The 12006-nt window shown below is 44.6% G+C and overlaps 1 protein-coding gene across 1 annotated transcript in view; it reads right to left on the bottom strand.

The window, feature by feature from the left end:
- Positions 1 to 3619, bottom strand: part of clip2 (CAP-GLY domain containing linker protein 2) — a 137834-nt gene extending 134215 nt beyond the window's left edge. The window contains exons 1-2 of the mRNA XM_060848083.1: positions 3248 to 3619; positions 2900 to 3130 (exon numbers count right to left, since the gene is read on the bottom strand). Of these exons, the coding sequence (XP_060704066.1) occupies positions 2900 to 3002 (103 nt within the window). The 5' untranslated portion in view covers positions 3003 to 3130; positions 3248 to 3619. The remainder of the gene's footprint in view (positions 1 to 2899; positions 3131 to 3247) is intronic.
- Positions 3620 to 12006: the final 8387 nt, after the last annotated feature.

The raw sequence follows: 12006 nt of genomic DNA, 5'->3' as shown, positions 1-12006 counted from the left end.
GCTAGGAAAAGATGATATATATTCTGAAGATGGAGGGGGCATAGTGGGGAATAAGCAGTAGATGGAGATGCAGCCCAGAGGGAGTGAAAGAGAGTTAAGCAGAAGAAGGAGGGATGGATAATTATAGGTCACAGAGAAAGCAAAGCTGTTAATGGGGACCAAACAAACCATTTTCACCTGCTGTCTAACGGTCTTTCTCTCCCTCTGGGCTCCATCTCCGTCTATCACTTACTCCTTTACCCCTCTCCCTGGTCTTCAGAATACATAGCCACCTTTTCCTAGTTACTACTTGTTCTGAAGCAGCATCGCAGGACTCAAAATGTTGACTTTGCTTTCTCTCCAAAGAGACTTACTGAGTTTCTCTAGTGATTTCTGTTCCTTTTTCTGGTGGTGTGATAAGATTGGGTGTGGTCAGCACGCAGGTTGAAGTAGATTCTGTGCTTTGGGATGACCGGGGGAAAGCATGTGGATAAGAAACGGGAGGCGCAGAGAGTAGATTCTTGAGGCAACATTCATAGTCATAGAGTCATACAGCATGATAACAGACCCTTCAGTCCAATTAGTCCACATCAACCACGTTCCCAAAACACCCTAGCCCCACTTGCTTGTGTTTGGTCCATATCCCTCCAAACCTTCCCTATTCAAACATGAAGAAAAGCTTTTTCAGACAGGGAATCCTTGGGGTCTGCAATTCACTGTTTGAAAATGTCATGGAGGCAGAAATCCTCAAGTCACTTAAACGGTGACTGGATCTTCACCCAAAGTCCCATAAATTCCAGGGAACGCACCACATACTGGAAAAAGATTAGGTGGAGCGGCTCACTTTTTAGCAGGTGCCTCCTTCTGTGTCATAACTTTTTCACATGTTCTAAATATTCTATAATCAAAAAGGTGTAACGTCAGGGATGCATACTGAGATTGGAGGATAGTGATAGGTGGATTGCTCCTTTGAAATGCCAGCATTGAAACGATGGACCAAATGGCCTTAATGGCCAAACGTGCCGTGCCAATATTGATTCTATGAAATCATGAAAACATTATTTAGACAGTGAAAAAATGGGAAGAAAATCCATTGCGGGTGATTCACTAACTTTGTGTGAAAGATAAGACTGGAATCAGCTGGCTGTTGTCTAACTCGCTAGATAAATGTGGAGAGATGATAAAGGAAGGTGATGTGGTTAAATAGGCTGTAGTCAGATTGAGAAAGAAGATAAACAGTTTACTTTTGGCACAGTCGTATACAATGTCTTTTTTTTGGCTAAGGATCATTTTGATACTGTGATAGGGATGCAGACCTTATTGGAGAGGTTCAAACATGAAGCTCCAGGAAAGATGGGCACATTAGGGCAGCACAGTGGTCAGCACTGCTGCTCCATATCACCAGGATCCCAGGTTCAATTCTAGCCTTAGGTGACTGTGTGGAGATTATAAATCTCCCTGTGTCTGCGTGGATTTCCTCTGGGTGTTCCAGTTTCCTCCCACAGTCCAAAGGCGTGCAGGTTAGGTGGATTGGCCATGCTAAATTGCCCATAGTGTTCAGGACTGTGTACATTAGGTGGACTAGCCATGGGTAGGGGCGTAAGTCTGGGTGGGATGCTCCAGAAGGATTTAGAGGGATAAGGACCAAGTGCTGCAAATGGAACTGGATTAGTCAGGATATCTGCTTGGCATGGACGAGTTGGACTGAAGGGTCTGTTTCCATGCTGTACATCTCTATGACTCTTCGGAGGGTCAGTGTGGACTTGTTGGGCTGAATGACCTGTTTCCATACTGTACAGATTCTTCTTCTTCTATGAATATTTGGGAGGCTGTGACACATTAATTACCGGTGAATCTCACAAGAAATAAATACTTTTTTTTCAAACCCAACCTGTGTCATTCTGCTCATTTTCTGAAGGACTGAAGCTAATGCAGAAGCTTAATTTCAGGGACAGGAGTAAATTCAGTAATTGTTCAAAGTATTCAAAACACTCTGAAGAAATCTAGCCATCAAAAGGAAAAGGTCAACTTTGAGGGAAGATGGTTTTCACCACATTCTCTAAGGAACGCTAAAAAAGGAATGGGATTTGAAAATTAAAAGATAGTCCCCGAGCATTTAACTTGAAGAATACAAGAATTTACTGGGCTGGAGAGTTATAGTTCTGGGGATAGATTAGACAGACTGGAAATATTTTCCTTGGAACATTTTAGACTGAGAGGGGACATGGCTGAAATCTATATCATTACAAAGGATATAGATAGCGTAGCTATGGAAGAAACTTTTCCCCCTAGTTGAGGGATCAGTGACATGGATAAGAGGCAGGAGGGTTTGAGGGGATATGCCAAAAGATCCTCCACCCAGGGGGTCTGGGAAATTGGAACTCGCTGCCTGTAAGGGTGGGAAATGCAGAAACCCTCATAACATTTATAAAGCATTTAGATGTGCACTCACAACGCCAAGACTATGGGCTGAGGTGGAAAATGGGCTTAGAATAATTAGGTGGTTGGTTTTGACCTGCACAGACACCATGAGCTGAAAGGCTTTTATTGTGCTGTAGACCTATTACAATGTTTAATTCATAATATAGCATAAAGTCTTAATGAGCTTCACAGGAATGTTATCAACTAAAATTTGAGGCTGAACGCCACAAGACTGTGTGAAGACAGGTAAATTAATTTTCGCAGCAGTTTGGAATGCTCCAATGATAATTACAATTATGCCTCACACAATAGGGCCTGGCGTGATTTTCTCCCTTTCCCCAGAAAGGAGGCTCCTGTGTGTCATCCCTTCAGTAGGTGCAAAGGCAAAGAATCTGTGCGTCTCATAGAAACCCCGAGCATTGCAGTGACCTGGGAATGGAGCTGCTGGTCTCGCACTGACTCCTACCCTCCCAGCTCATTCTCACTGTCTGTGCCTTACCTTCTTTAGGCCCGGCGACTGCTGCAGAGCCACGGCCCATTGGGCTAGCGTGCTTGTTGCCCCGGCCTGGGGCTTTTAACCCGCTGGGTTTCAGCAGGCTCATCTCCCCACAGGCTGCCTCTTCCTCTCTCACCAGTCGACACGGCTCTTTCTTCAAGTGGACCGGGAGTGGAGATCACACATCCCTCCAGATTATCATTGCTGCCTTCCTTGCAGAAACCGACTGCTCATCTGAAACAAAAAAAACACAAAGATGAGACGAAAATGCATCACAGTCTGGAGCAGAAACCCGCCCAATCTGCATGGAGTGTTTTGTAGTCAGTACTGCAGCGTCAGCAGCCTCCTTACCCCTCTCTGTCCCCTCCTGCAGCTCTCTCCTGCTGTTCCAGCCACTCTCAGTGTCCTGGCCCCTGCACTGGAGACTTCCTGCAGCTCTCTCTCTCTCTGTGCCTTACTCGGATGGAAAGATGCTGAGAAAGAGCTGACAGTAAACCCTGGTCACATGGAGTTCACACACACACACACACTGTCCCCTTCACTGAAACGACGGGAGAGATGCCAGGGAGCTGTCCAATGCAGCTTTCTGCAAAAAAAATAAGAGCAAAACCAAACGCTGGGTCGGTAAAAGCCAGCAGCCGCTGTGTGGAAGAGCTCCCTGGGACTGCAATGTTCCCAAATGCCGGTCAGAGGAGCCGGGGAGGCACTGACTTACAACTGTGATTGACTCTCTGCTGAGGAAATGAACAAAAGGGAGTGATAGAATGGGGAGGGAGGGAGGGAGTGGGTGGGGGTGTGGTGTGGAAGCAGCAGCTGGGGCAGGAAATGAATGGCAAACAAAGACGGAAGCCTGAATCTGGTGAAAGCGCCGCCGACCCTGAGCTTAGAAGGACAGCAATCGTGTGGTGAGAGAGAGGGGAGGAGTGCCAAACGGTCTGGCTAGTGACAGCTGCCATGTGGGACTCTGACATTCCAGTCACAAGGAATACACCAGATCCACTTCAAACAAACCCCTCCTTTTTTTTTGTTGCTGTTATTTGTAAACCTCCCTCCCCCCGCGACGTTTGACTTTTCCTTTCAAATTGTGACCAAACTGGGAAGAGGAAATCAGGCAAAGTCCTTGTTCCTGCTCACTCCGAACCCTGACCCCTGCTGGAAAGTGTAAACAAACGGGCATTCAGCGAGAATTATAATGTTAAAGAAAGATTTACATTTACACTGTCCAAAAAAAACCCTTCACCACTAGGAGATGTCCCAGATCGGGTAGTGCTGAGGTGTGGTCACTGCTGTCATGTCCAGGAGCCAATTTGCACAAAGCAAGTTCCCACCAACAGATCACCTGACTGCAGGGTACCTATTACTGCATCATGGGGTTTAACATCCACTGGAGAGGGCAGGCAGGGTTTTGATTTAATGTCTCATCCAACAAACTTCAGGTTCAAGCTGTGATGCAACCTGCAGTCGAATATCTGCCAGAGTTTGTTAGGTGCGATCCTACAACAACGAGACATGTTTGAGCTGCTGGGTGCCACACTGGATTGTGGTAATGGAAAATCCCTTCTGAGACTTGAGATCCAATTCAGCCCAGCGCAGGGTGATGATTCAACTGTGTGGTCCTGAGTTTGACCAGTCTAATTCCAATCTTCATGGGCCCCCAGAATGCTAACTGCCAGTTCATGCTGGATTCTAGATGTTTTAGACATGAAACTTGGTCCCCTTAGTAATGACACTGAGGTTAACTAAACCCATTTCACTTTGGCTCTACTGATACAGTTCCCAACAATATTGAATTGAGCTGAATTTACTGTCACGTGTACCTAGGCACAGTGAAAAGCTTTGTCTTGCGAGCAATACAGGCAGATCACAAAGTTAAATAGCATAGATAAGTAAATAACAGGTAAACAGTGGCAAAAACTAAAACACAGGTACAGGCGAATGTTAAGAGTTTGTGAGTCCATTCAGTGTTATGCCCCTGTTTGAGGTTTTGTGCTGGAAGATCCCAGGTCAAATTCTAAATTCTTTCTCTACTTTGTCAACAGGAAACAAATCTAGCACCTTTATTAATATCTCTGTCACCCTCAGTACTTTTAACACTGTTTAACAATCCATGTCTAAATATCAGTATTGCCTTCAGTGTTCATGATTTGGAGATGCCGGTGTTGGACTGGGGTGTATTGAGTTAAAAATCACACAACAACAGGTTACAGTCCAACAGGTTTAATTGGAAGCATACTAGCTTTCGGAGCGACACTTCTTCATCAGGTGATGGTGGAGGGCTCGATCGTAACACAGAATTTATAGCAAAAATTTGCAGTGTGATGTAACTGAAAATATTGCATTGAATTATACATTTTTCAATGTATAATTTCAGTTACATCACACTGCAAATTTTTGCTATAAATTCTGTGTTACGATCGAGCCCTCCACTATCACCTGATGAAGGAACGTCACTCCGAAAGCTAGTGTGCTTCCAATTAAACCTGTTGGATTATAACCTGATGTAGTGTGGTTTTTAGCCTTCAGTGTTAGTATCTTTATTATTCTGTATTAATAATATCTCTAACACTACTTTATTAATATCTTTATCATCCTAATTGCTAATAACACCAACATCACTATAAACGTGTGTATTGCTAATATAATTGGTCAGCATGGACCAGTTTGGGCAAAGGTCCTGTCTTGGTGCTGTTGGACTCTATGACTCTATAAGACCATAAGATATAGGAGCACAAATAGACTATTCGGTTCATCAATGAGATCATGGCTAATCTGATAATCCTCAAGTCTATCTTTCTGCTTTATCCCATAAGCTTTGCTTCCCTTGATTAGAAAATCTATCTATCTCAGCGATGAATCAACTGAGCCCAACAGCCCTCTGCAGTAAAGAATACCACAGATTCGCCTCCCTCAGAGACAAAACATTCCTCCTTATCTCCATCTTAACTGGTGGCCTGTGCTCAGAGATATGTCCGCTGGTCCTGGACTCTTCCACAAGGAGAAACAATCTTTCCGTTTCTACTCTGTCAAGTCTGCAGAATCTTGGATGTTTAAGTAAGATTGCCTCTCATTCTTCTATATTCCAATGAGTACAGGCCCAACCTACTCAACTTCTCCTCATTAGAAAGTTTCTCAATACTGTGACCAATCTAGTGAACCTTCTCTGGACTGCTTCCAAAAAAAAAGTATATCACTATAAAACTCTGTTATTAATATCTGTTCAGGTTGTAAGTTTGCTCACGGAGCTGGTAGGTATGTTCTCAGACATTTCATCACCATACTAGGTAACATCATCCATCAGTGAGCCTCCGGTGAAGCGCTGGGGTTATGTCCTGCTTTCTATTTATGTGTCTGGGTCTATTAAGGTGGGTGATATCATTTACTGGTTCTTTTTCTCAGAGGTTGGTAAATGGGTCCAAATTGATGTGTTCATTGATGGAGTTGAATGCCAGGCCTCTAGGAATTCCCCTAATTAAAGAGACATACACAGGAGCTCCATCAATAAATGCATCTATTTGGACCCCAATTACCAACCTCTAAGAAAAAGAACTGGAAATGATATCACCCACCTTAACAAACCCAGACACATAAATAAAAACTTGGCCGTGCCACCAGTGCTTTACCGGAGGCTCACTGATGATGTTACATAGTATAGTAACGAAACATCTGAAAACTAGCCTTTCAGCTTAGCGAGCAAACTTACATCCAGAACCTCAACAAATCTTCTCAAAAATCACGTTAATATCTGTGTCACTCGATATTCTTAATATCTCAGCAACACTCAATCTTCTTTCTCAGCTTAAAAATGAAGCTGAATTGAATGGGTCAAAGTTTATCTTTCCTTGAACCTAGAAGGCAAAGGGATGTTTTCTTCAAAGCTTTCAATCGCATAGGGATAACATTTTTAAAAATTCTTTCATCAGAGTGGGGCTCAGGAAAGCCAGCATTTGTTGCCTACCCTTAATGACAATCTTGAACAGTGTGGCAAGCGAGGCCAATCCAGAGAGCAGTTAAGGGTCAAGCACATTGCTGTGGGACTGGGGTCACATTTTGGCCAGAGAGGGTAAGCATGACAGATTTCCTTCCTGGAAGAACAATAGTGAACCAGACAGGTTTTTACAACAACTGATGTAGTTTCATGTGGAACATAGCTACGGAGAAACCAATTCCGCTGGCTGAGGAGTCCGGGACTAGGGATCACAGGCTGTAAGCTTTTAGTGAAGAAACAATTTAAACACAGAAGGTGGTAGAGATCTGGAACTCTTTCACAAATGATGTTTGATGTCAGGTCAATTGTTTATTTGAGATTGACCGATATTGTTTAAGCTGAAAATGCGCTGCTGGAAAAGTGCAGCAGGTCAGACAGCTTCCAAGGAGCAGGAGAATCGACGTTTCGGACATGAGCCCTTCTTCAGGAATGGGCAGGAGGTAGAAACGGGCGATGCGGGGTTGTGGGACTATGAGGTTAGAGGCGGTGGATGGGAGATCCCCTGAGGTGATGAGGTTATGGATGGTCTGGGAAATGATGGTTTGGTGGTGGGAGGTGGGGTCATGGTCAAGGGGACAGTAGGAGGAGGTGTCCGCGAGCTGACGTTTAGCCTCAGCGGTATAAAGGTCGGTGCGCCAAACTACTACCGTGCCTCCCTTGTCTGCCGGTTTGATAGTGAAGTTGGGGTTGGAACGGAGGGAGTGGAGGGGTAGGAGGTAGAAAAGGGCGGAACAGGCAGATTCCTGAAGGAGGGCTCATGCCAGAAACATCGTTTCTCCTGCTCCTTGGATGCTGCCTGACTTGCTGCGCTTTTCCAGCAACACATTTTCAGCTCCAACATCTGCAGTCCTCACTTTCTCATCCACGGTATTGTTTAAGCAAAAGTTGTTCAGAGGTATGTGGCAGAAGTCATCTGTGGAGTTCAGTCACACATGACCCATAAAAGCCGAAAGAACTGCGGATGCTGTAGATCAGAAACAAAAAAACAGAAGTTGCTGGAAAAGCTCAACTGGTCTGGCAGCACCCCTGAAGAGAAATCAGAGTTAACATTTCGGGTGTGGTGATCTTGCTCACAACTGATGGTAGCTTGAAAAATGTCAGTTTATATGAGGAAGATAGGGTGGGGGAGAGGTTAAGGGGTAAACAATAGTTGGGAATAAACCCAGAGAGACAAGAACAATTGGACAGACAATGGAGTACATAATGATCTGGCTAGTAAAGTGCACATCTGGAGACTGTTAGTGGCTAACATTAGGTAGTGTGTAATGGCAGCCCATGTGATAACAAGGTCTGGTGAGTGGGGTTGGAGGCTAAGATATGGGAGAGTTCAGGCCTTAAAATTATTGAACTTGATATTGAGTATGGAGGGCTGCAGGGTCCCCAAGCAGAAAATGAGGTGGTGTTCATCCAGCTTGTGCGAAGTTTCGCTGGAACACTGCAGCAAGCCTGAGACAGGGATATTGGCCAAGGAACAGGGTGGTGTGTTAAAGTGGCAGGCAACTGGGAGCTCAGTGTCTTTTCTGCAGGGAGCATGTAGATGTTCGGCGAAATGGTCACCAAGTCTACGCTTCATTTTCCCAACGTAGAGGAGACCGCATTGTGAGCAGTGAACGTAGTAGAGAAAATTGTGAGAAGTGCAGGTAAAGTGCTGCTTCACCTGGAAGTTATGTTTGGGGCCTTGGATACTGAGAAGGGAGGAGGTAAATGGGCAGGTGTTACACCTTTGGCGGTTGCAGGGAAAGGTGCTGTGGGCTGCAGGGGGTTGTTGGGAGTGAAGGAAGACTGGAATAGGGTGTCCCAGATAGAATGGTCCCTGCCCACATGAACCAGATGTGGCAACACATGAACCTGCCTGTGGAGTTCATTACCACAGGAAGTAATTGATATCAAAACATTGAATGTATTCAAGAGGCGGCGAGATATAGCACTTGGGGTGAATAGGATCAAAGATAATGGGGAGAAAACAGGATTAGGTTACTGAGTTGGATAATCAGGCATGATTGTGATGAATGGCAGAGCAGGCTCGAAGGGCCAAATGGCCTCCTATCTTCTATGTTTCTACGTAACATAAACTTGAGGAGGCTCATCTTATTGCTCAGTTCATTTCTGAGAAGAGAAGCACTGGATACAGTACAAAATTCTTGGAAATGCGTCAGTAATGTATAATTGTGGGAATGCCTGGTGAGTGCAGAAGTGATTGTGGGACCAGGAATATCAACAGGCAAAACAGGTCAAAGGACGATGTGTTCGATCCAGTGATGTGTTCTGCCCACTGATATTCCAGACCATACTAATTGCTGAGAGATGCAGACAGGATTGAGTTGATGAGCATGAAAGTATTCATCATAAACTGCACGAGATGCATTTGAAAAGGGGTCACACTGGGAGAGCTTTGGCAATTTCGGATAGGAGATGTGAAAGGAATGCAACAGCAACGGTGTGAATATGCTGTTGATGCTAATTTGGTTCTCACTAAATGCTTCTGGACACAGTCAAATACCTTAGAAACATCAAAAACAGGAGCAGGAGCAAGCCATTTGACCCATCAAGCCCACTCTGCAATTTAACATGAGAGAGTCATAGAGTCATCCAGTCTTTGTGGGCGGCACGGTGGCACAGTGGTTAGCACTGCTGCCTCACAGCGCCTGAGACCCGGGTTCATTTCCCGACTCAGGTGACTGTCTGTGTGGAGTTTGCACATTCTCCCCGTGTCTGCGTGGGTTTCCTCCGGTGCTCCGGTTTCCTCCCACAGTCCAAAGATGTGCGGGTCAGGTGAATTGGCCATGCTAAATTGCCCGTAGTGTTAGGTAAGGGGTAAATGTAGGGGTATGGGTGGGTTGCGCTTCGGCGGGTCGGTGTGGACTTGTTGGGCCGAAGGGCCTGTTTCCACACTGTAAGTAATCTAATCTAATCTTCCAGCACCTCACCTGTGACTATCGATGATACAAATATCTCATCAAGAGGCTCAGCAATCACTTCCCAAGCTTCCCACAGAGTTCTAGGGTACACCTGATCAGGTCCTGGGGATTTATCCACCTTTATGCGTTTCAAGACATCCAGCACTTCCTCCTCCGTAATCTGGGCATTTTGCAAGGTGTCACCATCTATTTCCCTACAGTTTATATCTTCCATATCCAATTCCACATTAAATACTGAAGCAAAACACTTAGACAATAGACAATAGGTGCAGGAGTAGGCCATTCAGCCCTTCAAGCCTGCACCGCCATTCAATATGATCATGGCCGATCATTCCTAATTAGTATCCTCTTCCTGCCTTATCTCCATAACCCTTGATTCCATTATTTTTGAGAACTCTATCCAACTCTTTTTTAATTGAATCCAGAGACCGGGCCTCCACTGCCCTCTGGGGCAGAGCATTCCACACAGCCATCACTCTCTGGGTGAAGAAGTTTCTCCTCATCTCTGTCCTAAATGGTCTACTCCGTATTTTTAAGCTGTGTCCTCTGGTTCGGCACTCACCCAAGCGGAAACTGCTGACAGAGTGTCCAATCCTTTCATAATCTTATACGTCTCAATCAGATCCCCTCTCAGTTTTCTAAACTCAAGGGTATACAAGCCCAGTCGCTTCAGTCTTTCAGTGTATCTTGTTTAGTGTCTCCCCCATTTTCTGCGGCTCCACACAAAGGCCGCCTTGCTGATCTTTGAGGGGCCCTATTCTCTCCCTAGTTACCCTTTTGTCCTTAATGTATTTGTAAAAACTCTTTGGATTCTCCTTAATTCTATTTGCCAAAGCTATTTCATGTCCCCTTTTTGCCCTCCTGATTTCCCTCTTAAGTATACTCCTACTTCCTTTATACTCTTCCAAATATTCACTCGATCTATCCTGTCTATACCTGACATATGCTTCCTTCTTTTTCTTCACCAAACCCTCAATTTCTTTATTCATCCAGCATTCCCTATACATACTAGCCTTTCCTTCCATCCTAACAAGAATATACTTTCTCTGGATTCTCTTTATTTCATGAATGATCTGCTGTCTCAATGTCATACTTCCCCATACCCCTTTATGCCTTTAGTGACTAGAAATCTATTTATTCATTCAATGATTTGGCCACCACAGTCTTATATGGTAGAGATTTCCATAGGTTCATCACCCTCTCAGTGAAGAAATGTATCCTCATTTCATTCTGAAATGGTCTGCCCGAGATCCTGAGACCTTCTTTCCCCAGCTCTGGATCACTCCCCCTCCCCACCGAAGACAGGAAGAACATTATCCCTGCATCCAACTTCTCAGCTTTGCTAGAACTTTACATGTTTCAATGTGATCCCCCTCTCATCTTTCCAAACTCCAGTGAATACAGTCCCAATAATCCATCCTCTCCTTATACAATAAACCTGCCATCTCAGGAATCAGTCTGAATTGGAAAATAATTACGAAGGTGTCACGAGTAAGGTTTAAGATGTACGTAGTATAAGCAGGAGGTTCAGAAATAGAATAGTCAACAAGGCCTACATCACTAGTCAGAAGAAACACCATATTTAAATTAGCAGAAAGGAAAGATCTGAGAAAAATTAATCCTTCTCATAGTATTACACTGGATTGTTGACAGGACATTCCTGATGAAGGGATTATGCCCGAAACGTCGAATTTCCTGTTCCTTGGATGCTGCCTAACCTGCTGTGCTTTAACCAGCAACACATTTTCAGCTGTGATCTCCAGCATCTGCAGACCTCATTTTTTACCAGGAGAATAGCAGTGTTTTATTTTCAAAAATGGGAACAGGGATTACACAGAAATTATGAGATTGATTTTGGAAGGGTACAGGGAACAGATGAGGCAGTCGGAGCTGTGCCCCAGGACAGATCAAACCCGATACCTAGGAAGAAGCAGACATTGGGATTGGCAAAAGTGGCACAATTTGACCATTTGTTTACTTTCAGGTTTAGTTTGAAGGCAGCACCTTTTATGATAAATGTCAGAGAAAATGGCGAAGGATAATCAGGCCATCATTGATGGAGGGAAATCAGGAGAGGATGGTGCTGGAGGAAGATATATGTGGAGCCACATTTGCCACAGGAAATGAAGGCACAGTTTGATTTGTCCCCAGGGAAGTGGTATTGCACTGTGTGATTTGCCCTCAGGAAGGAGATATTACACTGTGAT

Source organism: Hemiscyllium ocellatum, chromosome 31 (assembly GCF_020745735.1).
Source record: "Hemiscyllium ocellatum isolate sHemOce1 chromosome 31, sHemOce1.pat.X.cur, whole genome shotgun sequence".
Taxonomy (NCBI): Eukaryota; Metazoa; Chordata; class Chondrichthyes; order Orectolobiformes; family Hemiscylliidae; genus Hemiscyllium; species Hemiscyllium ocellatum.
The sequence above is the reverse complement of the archived record's forward strand: the minus strand, read 5'-3'. Positions and strand labels throughout refer to the sequence as shown.